Here is a 27,375-nt window from a genome sequence, read left to right on the forward strand (position 1 = left end):
ATTATACACACATTGAAGCATTGCAATAAACAACATACAGTACAGTACATCCCCTGTATCTCCCTGCCTTGAGTGTAATCTGTTTAAAGCCCCCTCCCCCCTAATGTTTCTGTTAAATCTCTCTGCCTTGAGTGTAATCTGTTTAAAGCCCCCTCCACCCTAATGTTTCTGATAAATCTCTCTGCCTTGAGTGTAATCTGTTTAAAGCCCCCTCCCCCCTAATGTTTCTGTTAAATCTCTCTGCCTGTGTTGCTGTGAGTGCAGTTTATGTAAATGTGGGGAGGGGGAGTGGGTTATAACCCCACCTCCTTGACTGTGATCTGTATAAAGCCCCCTCCCCCTAATGTTTCTGTTAAATCTCCCTGCCTGTATTGCTGTGAGTGCAGTGTATGTAAATGTGGGGAGGGGGGGACCCGATGTGCATACTGTGAGGTCTAACCACCCTCACCCCCTACCCACATACCGTTACCCCCCCCATCCTGGCCATGGCCCCTCCGCTTCTGCAAAACAGACACAAAAATTAAAACATCCAAAGTAATGTCCCCTAACCCCTTAATCACCATAGCGGTTATTAACCGCTACAGTCATTAAGGGGTTAACCCACCCTCACCCACCACTCGGGATGCCTACATACCCTCCCACACTAACACCCCCCCCGTGAGGCCTAACCACCCTCACCCAGTACCCACAAGGGAGGCCTACCCACATACCGTTGGGAAACCCCCCCCCCCCACCCCCAGTACCCACAATAAAAACAACAGTGACCACAATAAACATCATTCTATTTATTAAATACATTACCCACCCCTTGTGCCCCCCCATAAATACATGATTTATTATTTTACAAACAGGGTTCATAACGCAGCCCCACGCGAGTCCCCGGTGGGCTGGCAGGGCACCTGGACAGACCTACAGGGTACCAGCAGCCCTTTTCAAACAGGTTCTGGAGGCCTGCTGGTGGATCCCGCCAGCACCATGGCCCCCAGGTGGTCTCCTTGGGTCACCGTGGGCCACAATTGTGTCCCCACGCTAGGCCCAAGGATGTTTGGGAGCCCCGGGTCAGACCCACAGGTTTCTGTGGGGCCTCGGGTAGTTCCCACGGGGGTCTAGGGAACTCACGGGTGCTCACTATGGGTCCGCGGTGCCCCCACAGAAGTGGGACCACACATCATCATCCCTGCACCTACGGGTCGGCGGTGCCCCCACAGAAGTGGGACCACACAGCTTCATCCCCGCAGACTACGGGTCGGCGGTGCCCCCACAGAAGTGGGACCACACAGCTTCATCCCCGCATGTGTCACCCATGGAACCACCAGCCTGGTACCCGTGAGATACCCGAGGAAACCACAGGTGGTCTCCAGAGGTCTCACGCGGAACCACGGAACAAACCCTGAAAGTAAAAAAAAATAAACATGGCCTATACATTCAATACATACATCCCCCCCCCCCTCCACTGCCTCCGTTCTTGCGGTTAGGGTACTCAGATCTGCACGAATGTCTCGCAAGACCTTCTCCAAGTCCTCTATAAATTCCCTTCGCATCTTAAGGAGCAGCTCTTCAAAGAACTCCTTGTTGAGCTCTTGGTGGGCCGGAACAGCTTGGCCGGGTATTGCGGCCTCCGCAGCGTGCTCCTGCTCCTCGGTGCCATCTTGCGATTCCGAGGACGGCTCCAGCGGGCGCTGAGTTGGCTGGAGGAACTTAGAGACGGGGTGCTAGCCACTTTTGGGGGGGCTCTGCGTCATTTGGTCTGCTTTTTAGATTATCTCGGTGGGGAGGGTGTCGGGAGCTCGTTTCCTAACCTGCCATTCACGGTGACGTCACCAGAAGTTGCCCCTGATGAAGTCATTTTAAAGGCAAATGAAGCTCAGCCATTCTGATTGGCTGGCGTCATTGCCTTTAAATGACGTCATCATTTTTTTTTCTCCACCAAAAATCACAAGGTTTTCGGGGCCCAATCAGGGCCGTGGGAACCATATGACGAAAATGTGACGTCATAGGCCTATAAAAGCCTATGTCGTCTCATTTTTAACCCAAACGCCGAGGAGGACGGACCTCCTGGAACAAGAAGAAGACAAGGGCGTGGCAGCAGAAGGTAAGAAGAGCCCCAGAAGAAGCCGGAAAACGAAAGAACACAGATGAAGACGGTGATGGAATGGATTACAAATAAAAGACAAACTTGGTTTATTATTTTATGGTTTATTATTTTATGTTTTTTTATTTTATGGGTTCCTGTGCGTGGATTGGTTCGAGAGTAAGCGGTTCAACGGGAGTCGGTGAGTGGGTCAAGTAATGGTACGTCAAGAAATGAAATGTATTTTTTTTTAACTTGAACAGGTTTTTTTTTCACATGTGATAGTTTTTTTTTTTAAAGATAATTTCTTACCTATGTATGTATGTATGTGTGTATGTATGTACGTCTTGATCGGTATATACATACAGGGTAAGAAATGATTGTTTTGGAAATGCTTGTTTTGCTGTTTCTAAAATGTAATGCTTATAAATGAGTGTGTTATGTAATTTTAAATTTAGATAGATGTCATTTTTGGTGGTTTCTATAGTACTTCATTTCAGGGTGGGGTTTGCTTTTTAATAGTGTATTATTTTTGCTAGTTATATCTTGGCGGCTGATAATTTTTTTCTGATTGGTTTGGTTTAACGATTGAAATAGGTTATTGTCTAATTGATTTGGATAGGATTGTAATTGATTTCGGATTTGATTAATTAATGGTAATATATTAATTGCTTGGTTTAAAGAGTATACTTGTTTGGATAGATTTTTATTTTGTTGGGAATATTTTTTTGTTAACATTGATTTGCATAGTCTACATGATGCACAGATTATATGCATCATGTACAATTCAATGTTTTCATTGGCGATTGGGAGATTGCCATTTGTTAGATATTAATTGGTACAGAGGCGACACGATTTATTCGAGCAGGGCTAGTTCCGCAAGCCGGGGGATGCCCCGGCTTGCTAGCCCCACTCCCTCGGCGTGACGCGCGGGTCACGCGTCATCGGGTGCCTGCGCCCCCTGCACGCGCGTCCAGGGCTCCCCGAGGGAGCCCTGGTGTCCCGCGATGTGGGGGATGGCGGTGGGGGGTTCCGGGGGACCCGGCGGACCCGGAGAGGGGAGGGGGAAAGCCCCGATCGGAGGGCACTCCTCCGTGGCTTCGGCGCGCGCCCGGCACACTCCGGCGTGCGCCCGGTTACTGTCGCGGCCGAGACCGGGCAAATGGTCGAATAAACTCGGCCGCGACAGTAGATGAGAATGATTTTATTTTGGAATTTTTTTAATTTGTATGTGGCTATCTAATATTTTAATTTTGATATGCTATGTGATTTATTGATTTGAAGATGTACTATTTTCATTCGTGCATGCTTTTTTGAATGCTTAAACATTTCTTTGTATATTGGTTAATTGTGTGTGTACGTACGTGTGTGTGTACGTGTGTGTATAGCAAATGGAAATATAACTGTATGCTCATTTGCATGTCTTAGGCAGGTCTGCAACCCTGCCTTTCACCATTATCACACAGCACTTCCACTGCAGCAAGGGATTCTGGGAAATGACATGCAAATGAGCACACAGTGCCACTTTTTGCTTCAAAACAATTTAAAACATGGTTCCCTATAGGCTTAAGCTTGCTGCATGGTCACAGCTTTAAGCACAGCTATGGTTAAGGTGCATAGCCAGGGTTAAGATGCATAGCCAGTAAACCCACCCACAGACAGCTGTTTCGACCTTAATGGGTCTCATCAGTGTGAGGTTGGTTACTGGATATGCAAAGCTGAAGCAATGAGGATGGGGTTTACCATACTTCTTAGTTAAGTTATGGTGAGTAAAAAAAGTGACAAAACCCCTCCACAGCAAAGCATATAGCAAATGGAAATATAACTATATGTTAATTTGCATGTCTTAGGCAGGTCTGCAACCCCGCCTTTCACCATTATCACCCAGCACAAGTGCTGTGTGGAAACAAAAGAAAACAGCGCACAACGCCAAATAGTGAAGCAAATTCAACAATATATTATAGAATTAAAAAGGGGGTAATATATCTGCGTACATGAAAAAAGTTGGTAAAAGGCATGTAGTGTGTATCACACTGTTTACCACTCGGCAGCTGTTAGCTGTAGATTCAGGTGCTTGCTTCCCTCTGCTGCTGCAGCTCAGTTGATTCTGGGGCAGGACATCAGTCTTTTCACTCCCAAGGGGATTTCCCTTCATGCAGCCAGGTTCAGCAGCTGGTACTGGGGCTCGGTGAAATCGCTCCTGCTTCCTGGCCGATATGAAGCTGCTCCTGTACCTCGGCAGGTGTATCCTCTGCACAGAGGTTAAAACGCAGCTTGCTGGGGTGCCCTCAGCGTGCCACGATGCCGCTCCGTCGCGGGACGCTGTGTAATGACGTCACTGTCTACACAGCAGTGGTGGATTCACTAGGGAAGTTTGAACAGTCTTACAAAGTCTCTCACAAGTGTCCAAAACAGCACACAGGATGAAATAAAAACAGGACAGGCCAATACATAGACAAAGGCCAATGTAAGCAGATATAAGGCAATAGAATGTTACATCCAACTAGTTTCGTAGAATTAACTCCCTAAAGAAACTTTATAGTTAGTTAGGTAGTAGCGCACAGTTTTGTTTTTTGTGTTTACAAGTGCTGTGTGCTGGGTGATAATGGTGAAAGGCGGGGTTGCAGACCTGCCTAAGACATGCAAATGAGCATACAGTTATATTTTAATTTGCTATATGCTTTGCTGTGGAGGGTTTTTGTCACTTTTTGTACTCACCATAACGAAGATATATATATATATATATATACCCAAATATAGACACCCAAATACCCGCAAATCTCTCCGGCAGGAGGGGTAATGTGAAAAAAACAGTGATCGTTACTTAAGGTTTTTCTTATTGCACACTTCCACCCATGAACGTCAGGTGAAAACTTGTAAAAATCGTAGTTCGAAATTAAATATTCATATATTTCAGATACAGTCGCCATCTTATCTGCTGCAGCATTAATTGCAGAATATATTAAAAATTCTTAACTACAGTCAGGTTTTTTATACGTATGTGGTGTAGCCATAATGTCCACTCAGCAATTGTGCGAGGAAAGAATGTAAAAACAAAGGCACATATTGAGTATTTAAAGCTTTTTATTAAGAACACCTAATTTGATAACGTCTTATAAAAATCAAGGTCAATTCACAATGGACCACTGTAAGTATGTACCAGTATAGATGTGGGTGCTATCTGTTTTAAACACCTGCACCCTTACAAAGTAGCAAAATTCCCTACACATACAGTAACAGTTCAATACAATTCATTAATTTCATGAATTTCTGCCAGCTAACGGATACGCAAAGAATAGCACCCAAATTATAATTCATTAACTTATGCCACCTGGCGGATACGCGAAGAATTGCATCCAAAGAAACAAGAAACCATAAAATCAAATTAAACATATCAACCACATGTGGCTGCCCGGTGCCGGATTGCGCGAACGCGGCATGAATAGTGATCAAAACGCGGAAATACCGAATGGAATACAGCGGTCAACACGAAAACTGATTCGAGATGTGTTCGAATAACGGTTGCTGCATCAGTAACTTGTTGCTGCGGAAGGTTACTCATTTCCTGGGCAAGATCTTTAGCATCCTCATAAACCTTTGTGTGTGTCTCTTGCTATTTTGCTAATTTTGTTCCTCAAAACCTCAATATCAATGGTGTTAAGAACTCCTAGCCCAGTACCTATCCCTCCTGTGATATCACCTATAATACTGTGCATCTGTCTATGTGCCAGGTGAGCTTGTTTAAACCATTTAGTGATAGATCTATCCAATAACTTAACATTTTGACTGCAATTAGGATATAATTTAGAAATATTCAATTGCTTGAAATTATCTTCCAGGTAATCCATTTGTATTGTACATTATATTAGAAGATTCGCCAACAGACTTCTGTGAATTGTATGTGGCTTTTGCAAATATATTTACATGTATACTTCCAATTTTACATGTCCCTGTACCAATCGGTGATCTAGTAAGGTTAATCTCTTTCCCAACATATTCATCACCTCCTGTTCTAAGTTTCCATATATACCCATCTTCATGTACACTGGCGACACACTTTATTCGAGCTCGGCTAGTCCCACGAATTCGGGTATACCCGGGTGTATTGAGGTTTGTGACTGTTTTCTGCCCGAGTGCATTGAGGTATTTTCCAGGCAGGGATTGAAGCATTTTATTCCCGCTGGCTGCAATACTGCACAGTATATATATATATACTGCATTACAATTCATGAATTTATGCCATCTGGTAGACACGCGAAGCATTGCAGCCTATTAAATCCTAATCATTATCATTTAACAGATCAGCCACCCGTCAGCCAGGCATGAACCCAGGCTGGGAAGGCAAACACAACGGGGCTTGTCAGAGGTGAGGAGCGGCGCATTCCAGGTATCTGCCAGGTACATACTGGGTATTTGCTCGAATAAAGTGTGTCGGTGCAGTATTCGTGTACTATTCCAATACATAGCATTTCTAGTATTACCCGGCTTGCGTATAAAACATCCAAACCAATATTCCTCCAATCCTGTACCATTTTGACAATTCTGCCCCCTCATTCTATTGTTTTCCCAAATTAGATATACAGATTTACTCTGATTTATCAGTTCTGACTGACAGACTTTCCAGTATTTCTCTATCTTTTGTCCTACGTAGTAATAACCTACAAGTGATTCCTTGATGTCATTACCAGTATGGCGACAATTGAGAACATATGCGAGTCCAATGCCAAGCATGGCTCCAATTGTTTGGATAGCAAACACTGGCATCCATAATTCCAGGTCCCAAGGATTACATGATTTTGGTTTACGTTCCATGGTAGTGGAACCTGTAAAAGGCCTAATGCAAGATCAGTTCTTAGCAGAGTAAGGCAGATACATCTTAGGCATCACTTATAGTGCTGGCGATGCGACGTTGCGGCAAAACAAATGTATTGCCGTCATCGCATGCGCTTATAGTAGAAGCAGCGCGACAGAGTGACGGCTTGGTCGCGATCACTGAAAGTCAAGTCAATTTGATTTTTCCAGCGACTGCAGCATGATGTCACCGTCGCCGGCACTATAAGCGCAGCCTTACATTGATCTACATGTACCAATTTTTCTTTATTCCTTGTTTTAAAGCAGGACTGCACAACTTGTAAAGTGAGAAGGGCCGAACTGCTCCAAAGAAAACTGATTTGGGCCGCATGGGTAAAATCATCATCATCATCATATTTCCCCCAGCACCACTCATCATCATCCTCATCATATCTTCTCTCCCCCCTCCCACAGATCATCATCATTTCACCCCCCCCCCACAACCCAGATATGAGGGTGATGATGAGGGGTGCTGGGGAAGATATGAGGGTGGTCATACCAGATAGGGCCTTAGATTGCTTTCCTGGGGCTCAAGACAACTGTTCCATTGCCCCCACTCCCCCAGTGTCGCCAGCCTTTGCGAGACTCCCCCTCTCTCTCACACCCCCATCTCTCCCCCTCACATATAATACTCCCCCTCCACATCACACACAGGCACAGACACTGACCCGCACAGACACTGACCTGCACAGGCACAGGCACTGACCCGCACAGGCACATACACTGACCCGCACAGACACAGACACTGACCCGCACAGACAATGACCCTGACCCGCACAGTCACACTGCCACTACCACTCTGACACTGCCACACCCACACTGCCCCTCTGACACACTGCCCCTCTGACACTGCCACACTTACACTGACACTCTGACACTGCCACAGCCACACTGACACACTGCCACTGACACACTGCCACACTGCCACTGACACACTGCCACACTGACACAGCCACACTGACACTCTGACACTGCCACACCCACACTGCCACACCCACACTGCCACACCCACACTGCCCCTCTGACACACTGCCTCTCTGACACACTGCCCCTCTGACACTGCCACACTTACACTGACACTCTGACACTGCCACAGCCACACTGACACACTGCCACACTGACACACCCACACTGCCCCTCTGACACACTGCCTCTCTGACACATTGCCCCTCTGACACACTGCCCCTCTGACACTGTCCCTCTGACACTGCCACTGCCACACTGAGACACTGCCACAGCGACACACTTCCACACTGACACTGACACTCTGCCACAGCCACACTGACACTCTGACACAGCCACACTGACACACTGCCACAGCCACACTGCCACTGACTCTGACACTGCCACTAGCTCTGAGGAGCAGCTGCAGGGAGGGGGCAGGTGTCCTACCTTTCACTGTGGAGCATGGCTGGGGGGAGGAGGGGTGAAGCCATCACTTCACCTCACTTCCTGCTCTTACTAACAGACTCCGCTGTCACTAACCCCGCCCCCACCCTCTGCAGTCAGACCGGCCTCAGCTCTGTTCCTTCTCTCCTCTCTGCCTGCAGGGGATCACATCAAACTGCTGGCTTCTTCCCTAATAGGCAGACCGGGCTCAGGGGGTTGGAGGGAGAAGGAGGGAGGGCATCACGATGCTAGCGCTCCTTCAATGTGTCGGCAGAGCGGGCTCAGGAGGAGGTGGGGAGTGTGAAAATGCTGGCGCTCCTTCCCTCCTGTGTCTGCAGAGCGGGCTGGGTGGGGGGGGGGGGGGTAGGGGGCATCGCAGGCCACACAGGGAGTCCAGGCGGGCCACATGTTGTACAGGCCTGTTTTAAAGTGTTTATGCCTTTTGGGATGCTCCTCTGTTGTTTTAAGGCCCTTGAGTGGTTCTCTTGTTACTTTAACCACTTGCTCACTGAGTTTCAGCAGGACTTCTAAATTTGCTTGCCAAGGGATTTTTGGGCAAATATTTTCACCATTACTTTTCTTTAACATTAAGAGAGTAGAGTTGCTTTGTATTCAGTTTCTCAGGTGGAGCCATTTTTTGGGCTGCAAACTCTCTACCTGTCATTAGCTGGTATGGGGTGAGCCGTGTACTTTTATTTGCGCTCCTCTAATGGTCATTAGAATGGCTGGAAGTTGAAATAACCAATTTCTACCTGATTCGATTCAACTTTTCCTTAAGGGTACTATTCATACATTCCATGTTCCCTGATGACTAGGGGTGGAAAGGGACATGATAACGCTGTTGGATCCCCTACAAGTTGCACACTTCCCTTAGTATGGACCCAGTAAAGTGGGTTCCCCTGTCACTCTCAATTACTTAGGGAACCCCGATCTGGAGAACACTTGTTCCCAGAGAGCTTTAGCTCAGCTTTTAGCATTGTCTCTCTTTACAGGAAGGGTCTCTACCCATTTGGAAAAGATGTCCACGATCATTAACATATATCTGTATCCTTCTGGAGTGGTCCTACAAAATCAATTTGAAGGTTACACCATGGTCCCTCAGCTTTGGCCAGCACAGGCCTCTGTACCTTTGGCCTAGGGTTCATCTGAGCACAAATTAAATATTCCTGCAAAACTTCCTGTACTGAAACCTCTAAATTCTACCAATATTTTTCCTTTACTGTTCTGTTAGTGATGTGTTTACCAGCATCTTGTGATTTTCTTTGACAAGTTTCTTTCAAACCATTGCAGGTGGGATGTATTTAAATTTTCCATCCTCTTAAACAGTATTCCTTCTTTCAATCAGGAGGGGGTGGGGAGTCTCAGATCACAGTGGAGATCACAGTCTCCATTTTTGAGCTTGTTTATTATTTTGACCAGCTCTACATCCTTTTCCTGTTCTGTCTTCAGTGACACTTGTGTGACTTTACTCACATAACTAACTTCATACAGCTGTTCATGTGTTAAATCAAACTCATGGAGTTCCCAGGCTTACATATTGTTGTTACATAGTAGATGAGGTTGAAAAAAGACGTATGTCCATTGTAGGCGGACGCTCACAGAGGTATGCAAGGGAGACTGATTATAGTGAAATTAAATAAGCCTTTTATTGCGCCTGTTTCCTTAACATCAGGAAACCATCCAAACAAGGGGTAAACAAAGCTTCTATTCACTTGGGAGTATTTCTGTGAAATAGTATGCAGTTCAAAACTCCCTTATATAAGCATGTATCCCAGCCCCAAACATATAGCATGAATAAAGCAGATATAAGAAGTCTCATAAATGAAAGTCTTATATGTTCCTTGTGGTTTGGAGGGAAAATCTTCTCTGTCCCTGGTTCAGCTCCCTTTTCCTCAGGGTGTGTCAGCATTCAGGTTTAGAAGTTTCCCCTGTGTCTTAAAAGCAGCTCTGCTGTTTCTTCTGGCAGGGCTCAAGACTGTTTGTCTCCAAGTTCAGCTCAGTTGTGAGCTAAGGAGTCTCACTTCCTGTCTCAAAAGACAGGCTTTTCTAAGCCATCTAATCAGGCAGGTGGTGTTTGTTAATTGACTACCAGCACTTAACCACCACACTGCTGGATTAGAGGTACATTACCTGAACAGGGATAACTCCCCTGTTGCATACCTCCCCTGTTTGTGGGAAGCGCGGGCTTGCCACGGCCAAAGCCCATCCTTCCACTCTCATTCTAGATATCTCTGTGACTTGAATGAGAGTGGATGGAGGAAGAGAACCCTCAGTCCTGCTGGGATTGGAGCCCTTTCTCCAGTTTATTCGTGTGTCCTCCCGAAGGTGCTTGAGATCAGCACTCCACAGTCGCTCGAGGAGGACTTTTTCTAAGTATAGTCTTTTTGCTACGTGCACGGTCACGCGTCGGGTGCTCGTCTTATTGTAGGCATACTGTATGCAGCAGTTGCAGAGCGTTTAAAAACAGCCCTTTGAGTTTTCCGCTCTTGAAGCTGTCTCTCTGCCCTTTTCCCACTCAATGGGGTTGCTAGTTCAGCCTCTTTGGGGTTAAGTTGCAATTCCACACCCACTTCCAGAGAACGTCCCATTTTTTCAGCTTCATCAGCTAAGGATTCTTCTGGTTTTGATTCAGCACGTGTACCTTCTTTTGTTGCCTGTTAAGTGGCTGAAGGTTTTGCTAGTGCTTGTTTAGGTGGTTCAAATTTTGCAACCTTGTTTTTCAGACGAGCGGTATTCCCAGCTCTCACTGCACCCTTGTCTTCATGGGATTTTGTGGCTGTGGGATACTGACGCTTAGTCAGGTTCAATACTTGTCCTTGTAGAACTGTAATCTCATCCGTGAGAGATCCCTGTTTTTTGAGTGCGTCTTGCAAGTCTCTTCTCAGGGAATTTATCTGTACACTTTGCTTTCTCTGAGCTTGCTTCCACATTTTCACTGCATTGTGAAGCACTATGAACTTCTTTGCTTTGGCCACAGTTACTTGTTTCAGTTTCTGGACCTTCTTGTGCTCCCTTTTGTGCCGAGTCACCTGGGTTCTAAGCTTGGCCTTTAGCGATGCTTTTGTGATGCTCAGGGTAGCCTTCAGTTTCTCACGCTGCGTTGCGGGGACATACTGGGTCATCAGACGTTCCTGCAGCACTTGAATTTCTTTAACAGCCTGCAGATTTTCTTCCTGCAGAGTTCGCTGCTTCTCCTCGAGGTGCGTACGCAGACCTTGCAGTTGGTTCTGCAGTCGGTGCTCTGCTTCAAACTTCTCACCTTCCAAAAGTCTATTTATTTCCTTAAGCTCGTGCAGCTTTTCATTCTTTTCCTTGACTTCGTCTGTCAACTGAAAATGTTCTTCTTTCAGTTTTAAGTTTTCTCTTTTTAATCTTGAATTTTCTCCTTTTTCAGTCTCTGTACTATTCAGGGCCTCTTTGCAGTCCTCCTTCCATTTACGCACATCTGCTTTGAGAATGACAGTCTCCTGGCGTGAGACTTCCTTCTCTAGGTTGAGGGTCTGAAGCTCCTTCTGAGAGACTTTGAGATCTGTATCAAGATTGACAATAGTTTCTTTAGAAATGTCCAGCTCCTCAGTGAGACTGTGTAGTTCCTTTCTGGAAACTTCCAGATCTGTGCGGCAGCTGTTGGTCTCATGATGTGAGGCATCCAGTGCTCTGCAGAGTGTCTGAATCTCTTTCTGAGATACGTCCACCTCTGTCCGGACATTGTTGACCTCCTGTTGTGAGGCATTCAGCTCTACGCGAAGAGTGTGAACCTCTTGCTGAAAGACTGTCATCTGCTTTAGTGCCTCCTCATACTTCCGCTTCAGCTGAGTCATCATTTTATCAGATTGGCTCTGCTTTTCATCCATGGCGGAAATAGTAGCATTTGCAGTACCTAGCTCAGTCTTGAGATCGTCCAATTCTGTCCTGGCTGCAGAGTACATTGCGAGCACATGTTCCTGTAGCTTCATGTTATTTTTCAGTAGCTCCGTGTAACAATCTTTCTTTTGTTTCAATTGTTCACGGAGTATATCACAGTCACGCCTGGCATTTTTCAGGGCATCCTCAGGGCTGGTAAAGGGATCGACACTCACTGGTTCTGGCTCCGCTTCCCTGGGATGGTTGGTTGAGGGTTCCTCACTGTTGGCACCGGACAGACACTTCTTTGGGGTACACTACTTCTGCCATGGGCCCTCTGGATATTCGGTTAACCACGAGATGAATTCTCCATTTTCTCTAGGCTGCAGGGCAACTCTGTCCCCCTTTTCCTCCACAGGATCTGCGGACTTGTCTGTTCCTTCCACGGTAAGTGAAGAACCGCTTTTCTTTTTCTGCCTTTTTGATTTGGATGACACCGTCCCTTCAGGGATACTGGGGTCTCCATCTTCATTTGAAATTTTAGCAGCGTCACTGGATCCACCCGGCTTTTCTTGCAACTGTAATAGCTGACGGAAATATTCGGTGATCCACTGCTCCCGCTCTTTCTCCTGCTGATCATATTCGTCATCAAAGGGGTCTTTTCGGTTCGTGCCGAGTTCAGGCACCCCCACCATTCTTGGGGTGTTTTGTGGGTGTGACTCGGTTTGGGTTCCCTGTAAGAGATGTCTTCCTCTTTATTGGACTGGAAGGGCCACTCTTCCGTGGGGTAGGGTTCATTACAGGAACGCTGCATCTTGTCCTCCATGTTTAGGCTGTAATTTTATCAGGTGTAATTTTCTTCCTGACCTCAGGAGGCGCTATTGCACCTGTTGCCACTGTATTTGCTAGAATCCCCCAATTGTGGTAGTCCTACAGGTGGGCATATTTTGCTTGTAGAGGTCGTAGCTCTCACAGGCATCTCTGTAGACTTTTCTTTCTTGGGTAAGTTTTACAATATCAGCAGTACTGTGCATGCATTTTCTCTTATCAGGTATACAAGATGTGCAGTTGCTAGGTAAAAACGTCTATTTGATTTACACCATTTACTTGCTAGGTGTAATCTCTCATTAGGTATGCTGAATGTGTAGTTGCTAGGTAAAAACTTCTGTTTGCTTTACATAATTTACTTGCTAGGTGCAATCTCTCTGCTTCAGCCAAATAATGTGATTTTCTGTTTGAGTTCAGTCTCAACTTTGGGTATTATGACATTCACTCTTCACACTTTGGGATACCTTTTACACAGCTCAGCAATTCCTTTTTTTCTAGTAGGCAATTTTACCCTCAGCACTTGTTTACTGAAAATCCCCCTGCTTCAGCTCAGTTTTGCATCAATTTTCACATTTTCCTGCATATACTCCATTCACAACTGGTATTCCTATGCGGTGTGGCAGCCTTTACTTGCAGAATCAGTACCGCTCATGGGTCACCATCTGTATTCACTGCTTCAGCTAAACATTTGAAAATAACAAACGACTATGCCTTTCAAGGGCTAACTCACTTCTTGAACCCTGACTATGGCTGGAAGGCAAACCCCCTATTTCAATGACCATATCACACTTTATTGTGATAGGCAAATAAGGTTTTACCTGCTTCAGCAGTCTCTCTCTCTCTCCTCTTGGGATTGGGGAAAAGAGTCCATCTGTGGTTTTGTAAGGTTCAGTGCACAGTGGTGTGTATCACTTTAACTCTGATCTCTGCTGCATGAGATTTTTTTTTTTTTTTTAAAGTTGCTCAGACTGTTTGTAGGCAAAAAGCATAAAAAACTTTCACAGAACAAATCTCCGGTCCTTTCTAACTTCAAAGACCAACTCTCGTCCCACTTCGGACACCATATGTTGGCGGACGCTCACAGAGGTATGCAAGGGAGACTGATTATAGTGAAATTAAATAAGCCTTTTATTGCGCCTGTTTCCTTAACATCAGGAAACCATCCAAACAAGGGGTAAACAAAGCTTCTATTCACTTGGGAGTATTTCTAGTGAAATATTATGCAGTTCACAACTCCCTTAGATAAGCATGTCTCCCAGCCCCAAACATATAGCATGAATTAAGCAGATATAAGAAGTCTCATAAATGAAAGTCTTATCTGTTCCTTGTGGTTTGGAGGGAAAATCTTCTCTGTCCCTGGTTCAGCTCCCTTTTTCTCAGGGTGTGTCAGCATTCAGGTTTAGAAGTTTCCCCTGTGTCTTGAAAGCAACTCTGCTGTTTCTTCTGGCAGGGCTCAAGACTGTTTGTCTCCAAGTTCAGCTCAGTTGTGAGCTAAGGAGTCTCACTTCCTGTCTCAAAAGACAGGCTTTTCTAAGCCATCTAATCAGGCAGGTGGTGTTTGTTAATTGACTACCAGCAGTTAACCACCACACTGCTGGATTAGAGGTACATTACCTGAACAGGGATAACTCCCCTGTTACATCCATCAAGTTCAACCTATGCTAAATTTAGACAACAGATACTTTATCCTATACACTGGCGACACAGTTTATTGCACTGCGGCCAGATCCGCAAGCCGGGAGATTTCCCGGCTTGCTAGTGGCCGCCCCTCGGCATGCCGTGCGTCACCGACGCGCGGTCACGCGTCATCGGGAGCGTGCGCCCCCTGCACGCGCGTCCAGGGCTCCCCGAGGGAGCCCTGGTGTCCCGCGATGTGGGGGACGGCGGCAGGGGGTTCCGGGGGACCCGGCGGACCCGGCAGCGGGAGGGAGAGTGCCCCGATCGGAGGGTGCTCTTCCGCTGCTTCGGCGCGCGCCCGTCACCCTCTGGCGCGCGCCAGGCTACTGCTGCGGCCGAGAACGGGCAATTGCTTGAATAAACTCGGCCGCAGCAGTACCTATACTTACTTATTGATCCAGAAAAAGGCAAACAAAAAACCCCAGAGTCATATCATCCAATGATATCTCATAAGGGGAAAAATAAATTCCTTCCTGACTCCAAGAATTGGCAATCAAATTAATCCCTGGATCAACATCCTTCCCATGTATACATATTTGGTATATCCCTGTATACCTTTCCTATCTAAAAAGATGTCCAACCTTTTTTTGAACAAATCTATTGTATCTGCCATCACAGTCTCCATGGGTAATGAATTCCACATTTTAACTGCCCTTACTGTAAAGAACCCTTTCCTTTGTTTCTAGTGAAATCTACTTTCCTCCAACCTTAAGGAATGCCCCCACGTCCTTTGTACTGCCCTTGGGATGAATAGTTATATTGAAAGCTCCTTGCACTGTCCCCAAATATATTTGTATATATTTATCATATCCCCTCTTAGACGCCTCTTTTCTAATGTAAATAAATCTAATTTAGCTAGCCTCTCCTCATAAGTTAGATTGTCTGTCCCCTTTATTAATTTGGTGGCTCTTCTCTGCACTCTCTCTAGTTACATAATGTCTTTTCTAAGGAGTGGTTCCCAAAATTGTACTCCATATTCACGGTCTGGTCTTACTGATGCTTTGTAAAGGGGCATAATTATGTTTTCTTCCATTCCATCCATTGTCCGTTTAATGCAAGATAGATCTTGTTTGCCTTTGCAGCTACTGATTGACTTTGGGCACTATTGCTAAGCCTGCTGTCTAAAAGCACTCCTAAATCCTTCTCCATCAAGGATTCCCCTAATTTATCCCCATTTAATTTGTAAGTCACCTGTTTATTCTTCCATCCCAAATGCATAACCTTACATTTATCTGTATTAAACCTCATCTGCCATTTACCTGCCCACGTTTCCAGTCTCTCCAAGTCCTTCTGGAGAGAAATTACATCCTGCTCTGATTCTATTACCTTACACAATTTAGTATCATCAGCAAAGGGGGAGACTTTGTTCTCGATGCCAACCTCAAGGTTGACTTGTTCAAGAATAGTGAAGGGGCCCAGGAACCTTGGAGCCAGTTTCAGCATAGGTGTCTTCAGTATTATATATTTCGAATATAGGCACACCTTGTCTCCTGGCCTTAACTTGGGTGCCTTTCGGCGATGACGATCCGCCTGTGTCTTCTGTCTGAGGACTGCTTCCTGGGGTTTTTTTTTATCCTCCTCCAAGAATGCGGAAGGGAGTTTACCCTCGAATCTGCTGCCGGGACTCCAGAAGGGTTTGAGGAAATAGGCGGGCTGGGTAAAACCCATAATTTATAAAGAAGGGCGACTCCTGGGTGGTCTCGTTCTGTAGAGAGTTGTGAGCGATTTCGGCCCATGGGAGTATGTCTACCCAGTTATCTTGCACGTCAGAGATAAAGCATCTGAGATATTGCTCAAGAGATTGATTAGTTCTCTCTGTCTGACTGTTGGTTTGGGGATGATACCCAGAAGAAAAAATAAGTGAGATATCCAGTCTTTGGGCGAAAGCACACCAAAAGTTATGAGACGAACTGTGAACCGCGATCAGAGACAATAGAGACTGTGACTCCGTGGATCCGGAAGATTTCTTTAACATAAACAGTCATGTGAAAAAGAAAGTACACCCTCTTTGAATTCCATGGTTTTACATATCAGGACATAATAACAATCATATGTTCCTTAGCAGGTCTAAAAATGAGGTCAATACAACCTCAGATGAACAACAACACATGACATAAATATACAATACAGACCGGCGCCACTATAGTCCAATGGTGGAAAAAGATTGTCCAATATGGGAATGTTCTCACACGGATGGTAGCTGTAAATGTAGTTTTCCAGCTGTATCTTCACTGTGTGAACTCCATCAACATACAGTATGCAGAGAGAAGAGAAACAAGAAAAACACATCATAGTGCAGATATGCAATGATATATGATACACCAAACAAGACTAACATTACACAAAACACATAACATAAAACATATAAGGCTGGCTGATACTAAGAAATGATTTAATAGCAAAATAAAATAGCAGGCGTGGGATCCAGTTGGTAAAAACCGGAGTCCTACTTACAGCACTGTCACAGACCATGAGCGGGGTTTTTTTCCAGGTAGAGTTTTGACCGGCTGCAGCTCCGTTGAACACGTGATATCCAGGAAACTCCTCAGTCTTGAAACCGGAAGTGCGTCGCTCCGTGCGATTTGCTGATTCTCCTGGAGCCGTCGATCAACCTGCTGCCGAAAATGTACTCCTGGGGGCGGATGAAATCGCCAAAAAGTCCCTCTTCAATGGACTACTGCGGCCACAATGCTATCCTCTGCCACACTGCACAAGTGATAATAAAAACTGCCCAACGTGTTTTGTGCGCATGCGCACTTCTTCAGGGGATATAGATCACTGGGCATGAGATGTTTAAATACTGACTAAGCCATTGCAATTGGATAATTAGACCCAAACATATAATTGGTCTAGGCGGCTGTCAGCTTGTGCAGTGTGGCAGAGGATAGCATTGTGGCCACAGTAGTCCATTGAAGAGGGACTTTTTGGCGATTTCATCCGCCCCCAGGAGTACATTTTCGGCAGCAGGTTGATCGACGGCTCCAGGAGAATCAGCAAGTCGCACGGAGCGACGCACTTCCGGTTTCAAGACTGAGGAGTTTCCTGGATATCACGTGTTCAACGGAGCTGCAGCCGGTCAAAACTCTACCTGGAAAAAAACCCCGCTCATGGTCTGTGGCAGTGCTGTAAGTAGGACTCCGGTTTTTACCAACCGGATCCCACTCCTGCTATTTTATTGTGTTTAATAAATCATTTCTTAGTATCAGCCAGCCTTATATGTTTTATGTTATGTGTTTTGTGTAATGTTAGTCTTGTTTGGTGTATCATATATCATTGCATATCTGCACTATGATGTGTTTTTCTTGTTTCTATTCTCTCTGCATATGTTGATGGAGTTCACACAGTGAAGATACAGCTGGAAAACTACATTTACAGCTACCATCCGTGTGAGAACATTCCCATATTGGACAATCTTTTTCCACCATTGGACTATAGTGGCGCCGGTCTGTATTGTATATTTGTGTTTTGTATTGCTAACTAGGTCTTGAAGTTAGTGTTACCTGGCAGCCTAATATCATTATTTTTATTATCACTTATTACTACACATATAATTCTTTTAGCGCTATATACACCCATTTTTTTCTTAACAACACATGACATATTACACCGTGTCATGATTTATTTAACAAAAATAAAGCCAAAATAAAGAAGCTATGTGTGAAAAACTAAGTACACCCTTTCTGCTTCCATAGGAATTAAGATGCTAAATAGCAGACAGGTGCTGCTGATCAAATGCCCTTGATTAATTGATCATCAGCAAGTGTTACCACCTCTATAAAAGCCAAAGGTTTAGCAGTTTGCTGGTCTGGAGCATTCAGGTGTGTGTTAACACAATGCCAAGGAGGAAAGACATCAGCAATGATCTTAGAGAAGCAATTGTTGCTGCCCATCAATCTGGGAAGGATTATAACGCCATTTCCGAACAATTTAAAGTCCATCATTCTACAGTGAGAAAGATTATTCAAAAGTGGAAAACATTCAAGACAATTGCCAATCTTCCAGGAGTGGACATCCCAGCAAATTCACCCCAATGTCAGACCGTGCAATGCTCAGACAAATTGCAAAATACCCAAGAGTTAAATCTCAGACTCTACAGGCCTCAGTTAGCATGTTAAATGTTAAAGTTCATGACAGTACAATTAGAAAAAGACTGAACAAGTATGGTTTGTTTGGAAGGGTTGCCAGGAGAAAGCCTCTTGACGCTAAAAAGAACATGGCAGCATGGCTTAGGTTTGCAAAGTTGCATCTGAACAAACCACAAGATTTCTGGAACAATGTCCTTTGGACAGACGAGACCAAAGTGGAGATGTTTGGCCATAATGCACAGCGCCACGTTTGGCGAAAACCAAACACAGCAAATCAGCACAAATACCTCATATCAACTGTCAAGCACGGTGGTGGAAGGGTGATGATTTGGGCTTGTTTTTGCAGCCACAGGACCTGGGAACCTTGCAGTCATTGAGTCGACCATGAACTCCTGTATGCCAAAGTATTCTTGAGTCAAATGTGAGGCCATCTGTCCGACAGCTAAAGCTTGGCCGAAATTGGGTCATGCAACAGGACAATGATCCCAAGCATACCAGCAAATCTACAACAGAATGGCTGAAAAAGAAAAGAATCAAGGTGTTGCAATGGCCCAGTCAATGTCCAGAGCTCAACCCGATTGAAATGCTGTGGCTGGACCTTAAGAGACTGTGCATAAAGAAATGCCCACAAACCTCAATGAACTGAAACAAAGTTGTAAAGAAGAATGGGACAAAATTCCTCTACAACGATGTGAAAGATTGATAAAGTCATACAGAAAACGATTACTTCAAGTTATTGCTGCTAAAGGTGGTTCTACAAGCTATTGAATCATAAGGTATACTTAGTTTTTCACACATGGCTTCTCTATTTTGGCTTTATTTTTGTTAAATAAATCATGACACGGTGTAATATGTCATGTGTTGTTGTTCATCTAAGGTTGTATTGACCTAATTTTAAGACCTGCTAAGGAAAAGATGATTGTTATTATGTTCTGATATGTAAAACCATGGAATTTAAAGAGGGTGAACTTTCTTTTTCACATGACTGTATGTCTGCCAGAGTGGCGGAATTCAGATGGCCTCTGTAGTCAATGCACGGGTTATTTGACCCATCTTTCTTCTTAACAAAAAAGAAGCCAGCCCTGACTGGAGAAGTAGAATTTCTGATAAAGCCTTTCTTTAAGTTCTCCTGAATATATTCAGACATAGCCTTGGTTTCAGGAAGGGACAAAGGGTAAGATCTGACTTTAGGAAGGATGGCACCGGGCAGGAGATCAATAGGGCAATCAAAAGGACGATGAGGGGGAAGGACCTCGGAACAGACTTTATCAAAAATGTCAATGAAATTGGCATACACTTCAGGGAGAGAAGTCTTAACAGGTTCGATAGTTTCCAGGCCAGCGAGTACTTGCACAGGGGACACAGAAAGTTCCTTAGAAAACAAATCCCATTGTATAGGGTCTTTATCAGTCAAGTCTATCAGAGGATTGTGTTGTTGGAGCCAAGGTAGATCCAGGATTACCTGCACAGAAGGAGAGTGAATTACATCCAGGGAGATCTTCTCCTTATGACCGTCCTTTGTGGAGAGCGAAAGAACTGATGTCTCCATGGAAATGATGGCTGGCTGGAGAGGACGTCCATCAATGGCCTCGAGACCGACAGGTACAGACTTCTTTAACAGAGGAATCTTGTGCTTGGTAGCAAAGTCCTGATCCACAAAATTTCCCCCAGACCCGGAGTCAATAAATGCAGAAGCAGGTATCCGGAAGTCTGGGCCCTCAAGGAAGATTGAGAGCATAATCCTTTTTGGCAGGTTTTTTTTTTATAGAGGGGAAGAGGAAATAGTACCCAATGATATCCCCTCATACCTTATTGGGTGTTGGAATTTCCCGGCTTCATAGGACAGTGATGCACAAGATGTCCGGACAACCCGCAGTAGAAACACAGGCCCTCATTCCTCCGGTGTTGTTTCTCTGAGGAAGAGAGTTGATGACTTTATAACTGCATGGGTTCCGGAGCTTGTAGAGCTGGGAAAGTGGTAGGAGTAGGATTGTGTATAGGGGACATAGGAGTAAAAGACAGAGAATGATGGCGTTCAACCCGCCTCTCTTGAAGGCGTTGATCCACCCTAATACATATGGCAATAAGATCCTCAAGCGCAGAGGGTCTTTCCTGGGCGGCTAGATCATTTTTCAAAGTCTCGGAGAGCCCTTGCCTGAAGGCCGCTGACAATGCTTCGTCGTTCCAGCCCGTCTCCGCAGTGATTGTCCGAAACTCCAGAGCATAATTAGCAACAGAGCTGTAGCCCTGAGAAATGTGAAACAAGAAAGCAGCAGTGGTGACTTTTCGGCCCGGAGTATCAAAAACCTGTTTGAATTCTTTTTTAAAGCGTGCGAAGTCTTGAGTAAGTTCAGCTCTCTCTTCCCAGGCGGGAGAAGCCCACGCCAATGCGTCACCAGACAATAATGCAATAATGTAAGCCACCTTAAATCTGTCGGAAGAAAAGCGTGAAGGGGTTAATTTGAACTGAAAGTCACATTGGTTGAGAACACCTCTACACCCATGCGGGTCACCCGCATAGCGATTGGGAGTAGGGAGTTGTGGCTCCAGAGGTATGGCTGACTCCGGAGTGGAGGAGGACAAAGTTGCAGGCCTTAGAATTCTGGACTGAGACTGGTGGAGCGAGACTGTGGCTAACTGTTGAGTCAAGGAAGTAATTTGATAGTCCAAGTACTGAAACTGCTCAGAAATAGAAGACAGGACTTGGCCCACCTTAGGGGGGTCTATGTTTGTTGGGCTCAGCATACAGGTAGCTTGCGCAACCCACAAACAAGACAAGACTCCGGTACTGAGGTGGGAAGGTACGAAACCACGCACCCACAGCAGCGGAGGCGTGCTTGGAAGGCGGATTGTTAAGCGTTGACGGGTCTGGGTTGGAGAGAGTGGGTTAATCCGTATACTTGCCGGGTCCTTGGGTTGAAGAGAGCAGAATCGTAGAAGTCCGTGAAGCCGTAATCTTGGGTTGGAGAGGTAGCCGTAGTCGAGGGTAAGCTGAGGTCAATATCCAGAGAGGGTTCCCTTACAAGCCGGGTCAATACACAAAAGGTTAATCTGCAAAACAAGACTGGAACAAGGCATGGCTCAAATGACGTGGAAGCAACAAGGCTACAAGTGGTTATGCTGAGCAAAGACTGAATGACAGAACCAGGTATTTAAAGGGAACAGGAACCAGTAAGAAGGGAGGCGAGCGGAGGCGCGGCCTCTGCGAAGGTTATCATAGGCTGCAGGAGACAAGGGGTACTTAGCAGTGTTGACTCACAGCTCGGGATCGGTGCACGGGGGGCGGAGTAAAGCTACGTGGCACGGCCTGAAGAGCTGCAGGTGCGCGCGCGCTCTGTAGTCACAGTGGGGGTGCGCGCATGACCAGGGACCGGAACGGAGGCAGCAGCAGTGGCAGGTAAGGAGGGAACAATTCGCAAGGGATGTGTTCCCCGATTCCTTACATGCGACTCTTATCCTGCAGCGTTCGCCACAGCGGGCGCTGCAATAGCCAGCGGGAACCTTGCCTTAAGAGTAGCACGTATGCTCCACTCCAAAAATGACATGCGAGCAACAGCTGAGGATAAAAAAACAGGATCATTCAACGTAAGATCGCTGTGGCTGTGAACAACCAGGTGGTAGAGATCATAATACCGGATCATAAATTCTGCGAGAGAGTCCGTTATATTAATTTTCATGGATTCTAAAGTAGTTATATCAACTCTCCTTCCACCGCCCAAGATTCTTTTTATCTCTTCCAATCTTTTATATTTGATGCCCCAACCTGAATTTTTGTTCCAGTCAGCTATGACTGACCATCCCACTGGACTTTTTAACTGGGACGACAAATTGGGTGGGAGCCAAGCTGTTAGCAGTTTTCAGGCATCCTTTGTACTCGCTTTTTGTGTGTTTGAGGCCACCGTACCAACTCTGCAATAGCTCAGTGGAGAATCTGATTGGCTGAGGCAGTTGATAGTGACGCGTGCCGTAAACAAAAGGATCCCAGACGCGAGTGAGAGCCGCGGGGAGGGGAGATTGTGCACGTATGCACAAACACGTCAGGAAGCAGATTCGGGAGAGGTTTGGAGTGCGCCCAGAGTCACTCCTTGCTTTTTAACCAGCAGGGAAAGTGTGAGTTGTCCCTTTCCCCTCTGTGTTGTTTGTCATAAAAGTAAAACGTTAATTCACTATATTCTATGCATTTGTTTCTTTTTCTCCATATGAGGGCCACAAGGAGTCCCTATCCCAAAGGATTCCAGTCTATGGAGTAACAGTATAAGTGTTTTCAGTGTTTAAGTTTATTCACTGGGTATTTTGCACTTCCACTGCACTGTTTATTTCAATTTGTGCCATGATGGTTCATCCTTTGCACTCAAATCATATTGTTCAACAATAGATTCAAAATACTGAATGAGCTGTGAAACTGACAAAGTAGAGTCAAAAATACCCAGTAACAGCTTCAGCTGTGTAATGTCTCTAAGTGACATAAATCTATTCTGCACTTTTCTTTGACTTCGATATTTTGTAGCATCAGAGTCTTCACTATCAGACCCACTCCCCCCACTGTCCCAATTTTCTTGATAATCTGTGTCGGGTGTTCCTTTATTGTGTGAGTCCTTGGTTGTTGAACGCTGAACAGGGGCACAGGGTCAAGGAGGAGCAGAGGGTGTAAGAGGATGAGGTGCAACAGATATGAGAGAGGTATCATGTCTGATCCTAACCTGTCTCTCTTTCTCTGTCTTTTCTGTAAGATGCAAACTTAAGGTAGAAAACATCCGCTCTCTTAAATCATAGCATGGCAAACGCCCAAAGCTTCCTGAAGCTTCTTTCTGTCCTCACACAATGCCTCAATTTTACAGTCCATATTTTCACAACTAGAATTAGAATTCTGTGTTTGTTTAATATGATTGCGTTCATTCTGTGTGAGGACTTTTACTTTTATTTTTTCTTCAGCAGGCTCCTTTTGGAGTGCTTGGTGCTCTTTAGCCAAATTTTGGTTCTCCTCTTCAGCTATGCGATTACTTTCTCTGAGCACTTTTAATTCTAATCTTTCTTTCTCAAGTTCTTTTTGGCAGGCTAGTTGCTGTTCAGCCCACTTTAGACTAGCCTCTTCGGCTGTGGAACGCATGCATCATAGAAACCATTGACAGAATGTTTCCTAATTTCACTTTATCATCCTTTTTATTTTCATTACATTGCTCTCGCAAGAATAAAAACTGATCAACCACAGGGGATGCAGAATCCACTGTGAATTGACAGGCACTGTACTTTTGAACATACTTCTCAAAAAGTTCCATGTTGTATTTGATTCCTGGGGATGATCAGTTCCCAAAACAAATACCACGTAGGACCAATTACACACCCAAATCCTACGTCACTATTACTCTATTGACTACTCACCACCACGTCTGTACACTCGGGTGTCTGGCTCCCAAGGTGACCGCTTAGCTCAGTCTGCCGTGAAACAATCAGCTCCATGTGCAATCCACGATCCCTTGATGCAGGGGCTCCTTCTGTCCCCTACCTACAAAGTCTAACTCCTTCTTCACGCCACCGGTCCCTCAGGTATTCCTGTAAGTTGCCTTTTCAAGATCACATCGGGTCACCAATGTAAAAAGGTGAGGCTGACACGGGGGGGTGTTCAAAGACTAGACCTCATTTTTATGAGCGCAGCATCAATACGATTAAAATAGCCAGCTCTGTCCTTCGCGTGCAGGACAAGGCAATCTCTCCATTGATGGTCTTTGTTTGATATGTGGTTTAAGTCTCGCTGTCCTGTGTCAGGAATTTCAAGGTGGGCTTTTTTCTTTTATTGCCTTGTCTCAAGACATTAACTCATTATTTGCTGGATCCCACTGGCCAAGTCTTAAACAGACTTTCTTCTTATGATCAAACACAGTCTCTCTTCCTACCCAGAATCCTCTAAGGGTAAAGTCCAGGGGTGTTTCAGGTCCAACAGCCTATGTAAAACTTGCTGAATTGGTATACTATTGACCTATACAGATGGAGCCAGCTTCTGTATTCTCTGTGAGGAGAAACCATAGTCTAGATCCGGCAGATTTCTGACAGTGGGAAATTCCGTGTAGGGAGTCCAATTCATCAGAACGAACCCCATCCCCCCGCCACTCACAATGGCAACTGCGACTTTTTGCTAGTCTTCCAGAGGCTCCAGGGACAGAAAGTCTGCTACATCTGTACATATTTTGTGTTCATATTCGTGGAAACTAAAATATCCTCCAAATAGGGCTGGTAGACTGTTATATAACATTTCCAAAACGTTTTATTTTTTTGTTCTTTAGGTTTCTACCATGGTTGACTTTCTTCCAAACATGAAACAGTTTGCGTCTCATCTTCAGAACAGTAACTTAATGCAGAATTGCATTCTAGTGGAACAGGTAAAGAAAACCTTGTAATATATGTAAATGTAATATATATGTATTGTATATATTTATTTTTCAGTTTAATATTTTGCCACAATTTGAAAATGTTATACTACTGTAATTCCCCCCCCCCCCCCTTCACTTTTTAGTGAAGCAATAGTTCCTATTTCAATATGGAGTTGTTAAGCTGCTGGAGCTAGAGTAGCCTTACTGTATAAGGTGTTGGGTACAAAATTGTAACTGGTTTAGGCTACATGTGACTAACTCAACTATTAGATTGACATTGTCTTAAACCTGTAATATCTAATCATACAAACGCTGTAGAGACCGTACACAATCAGGAAGTTGCCACTAGTTGCATTTGAAAAAGAAAAAAAGCAAGAAAATGAAGCTACCATCAAGGAAAAATAAATAAAGTATGCAAGACCCTGGTATATCACTAAAGCATGTGATATTATGGGAACCTAAACATATTTGATGGATATTTAGTATTATATTTTTTGCATTCAACAATAGTACTAAACTGTGTAGAATGGTTGGAATTGGAAGTTGTGTTATTTCATACAAATTAGAAAATGGATTTTGTTATATTTGATATAATTAAATTTTATATTGCCACACACAGCCTGAATTCAGCATTTAGTAAAGTACTCAAATTATATTTTGTACATTTCGCTTTTTGGCTTGTGCAACTTTTTAAAACTACATTGCATAACTTGTACAAAATACCCCAGGCTATTTCAGCCTTTCTGGATCATTAATAGCGGCGTAACTTGACTGTAATCGTCAATACAATGCAGTCAATTTATCAAAGCATCCAGGTTGCAAAAGATGAGGCAGTCAAACTGCATCAGATTTAACAAAAATATCCATTGCTTTTAAAGGAGCACCCCTTCGTGACAGTGTTCTAATTTTTTTAATAGGTTTGAAGCAGGGGTACTCCGGAGCTGAACCTCGTTGAGTCCAGCTCCGGGAACTCCCTTCTTCCCAAGATACTTAGCCCCGTAGGTGCTGCCAGTATCTCTGCAAAGTTTAAATGTCCCGAGTCATGTGGGCCAATAGGAAGCCACAAGGGATGACATCATGGCTCCCTATTTGCCTGCAAGACATTTAAAGCCGCAATTTTGATAGCACTTACTAGTCCAGCATGGGCTGTCCCTTCCAAGGTAAGTATGGCAGGAAGCAGGGGGTCCCCAGAGATTAAATTAAGGTGGTTCAACTCCAGTGAGCCAGTGCTCAATGAGTTTGTGTATATATCACCAGGAGTGCCTCTTTAACAAGATTACATTACTTTGATAAATGTGGTGGTAAATACAGTATTTGCTCCAGTTTTACAGGCTGGATACAAATAAATTTAATGATGGTAATTAAGTGATTAAGTAAAACTTAACATTCACCTTTTTTAGGCCATGTCACACAGGTTATGAATCCTGACTACACAAATTGTGTACTATGATTCTTTGATTGCAATACTCATCCTTTAAAAATGTTATTGAAAGACATAGTAGAGCAAAGTTGAAAAAAAATAAAAAAACTCAAAGGTCTTTATATTTATTAATGTTTTTATAATGCATGTTCCATTAAGTGAGTCAGAAAACAGCAATACCAATGTTACCATCCCCACAAATCTCAAATGCAAACACCTCTGAAATACTGCATCATAGAACATAAAAGTGTTTTCTGTGTCACTGTGAGTTATGACAGGTTAAAGTGTGTTTGCATTTATTGATATTCCCCAGGATTCTGCTTCTACTGGACCAGCACACAATTTTCTATTCTCTCCTTTCCAGAAAAAGTCAGACTGGTGAATCTCAATGCAAATCAGCATTCTAGTTTAATAAATGTAATTCGATAGTTCAAGATGGCTCAGTCCTGAGGTGAAATTACTGATTTCAATGATTTTTAGTTTAGATTTCATTTTGCATCTTTGCTAACACACATACATTTTGAAGATGCATTTAAAAAAGTCTGTGGCATATATTTTAATTAAGAATATATTAACATATGCAAATACTTTTTATTCTTTTTCAGAGCCTTTGTTTAAATGAAAGCTCAAGCAAACTTTTGGCTTTTTTCCAGCAAATATTCTGTAACCATATCCTGGTGATAAAGAATCAGTGAGTGCATATTGGTTACTGTTGTGATATCATAAGAGCAAGCATGTTTAGTTTCTATAAAATATATATGTAACCACATCATTATTTGTTAATCAAAAATGTATACTGATTGAGTCAGACTTGTGTCTTGGAAACTAATGTCCAACCTGAGAAAG

At 44.4% G+C, this 27,375-nt stretch overlaps 1 protein-coding gene across 8 annotated transcripts in view; it reads left to right on the top strand.

Annotated features, from left to right (window-relative positions):
- The window catches only part of TERT (telomerase reverse transcriptase), a 505,909-nt gene that overhangs the window by 286,783 nt on the left and 191,751 nt on the right, over positions 1-27,375 (top strand). For all 8 annotated transcript variants that reach the window (XM_075586351.1, XM_075586357.1, XM_075586358.1 and 5 more), the window contains 2 exons: positions 25,023-25,118; positions 27,135-27,220. In XM_075586351.1, coding sequence (XP_075442466.1) covers positions 25,023-25,118; positions 27,135-27,220 — 182 coding nt within the window. The remainder of the gene's footprint in view (positions 1-25,022; positions 25,119-27,134; positions 27,221-27,375) is intronic.

The sequence above is a fragment of the Ascaphus truei genome, chromosome 2 (assembly GCF_040206685.1).
Source record: "Ascaphus truei isolate aAscTru1 chromosome 2, aAscTru1.hap1, whole genome shotgun sequence".
NCBI lineage: Eukaryota > Metazoa > Chordata > Amphibia > Anura > Ascaphidae > Ascaphus > Ascaphus truei.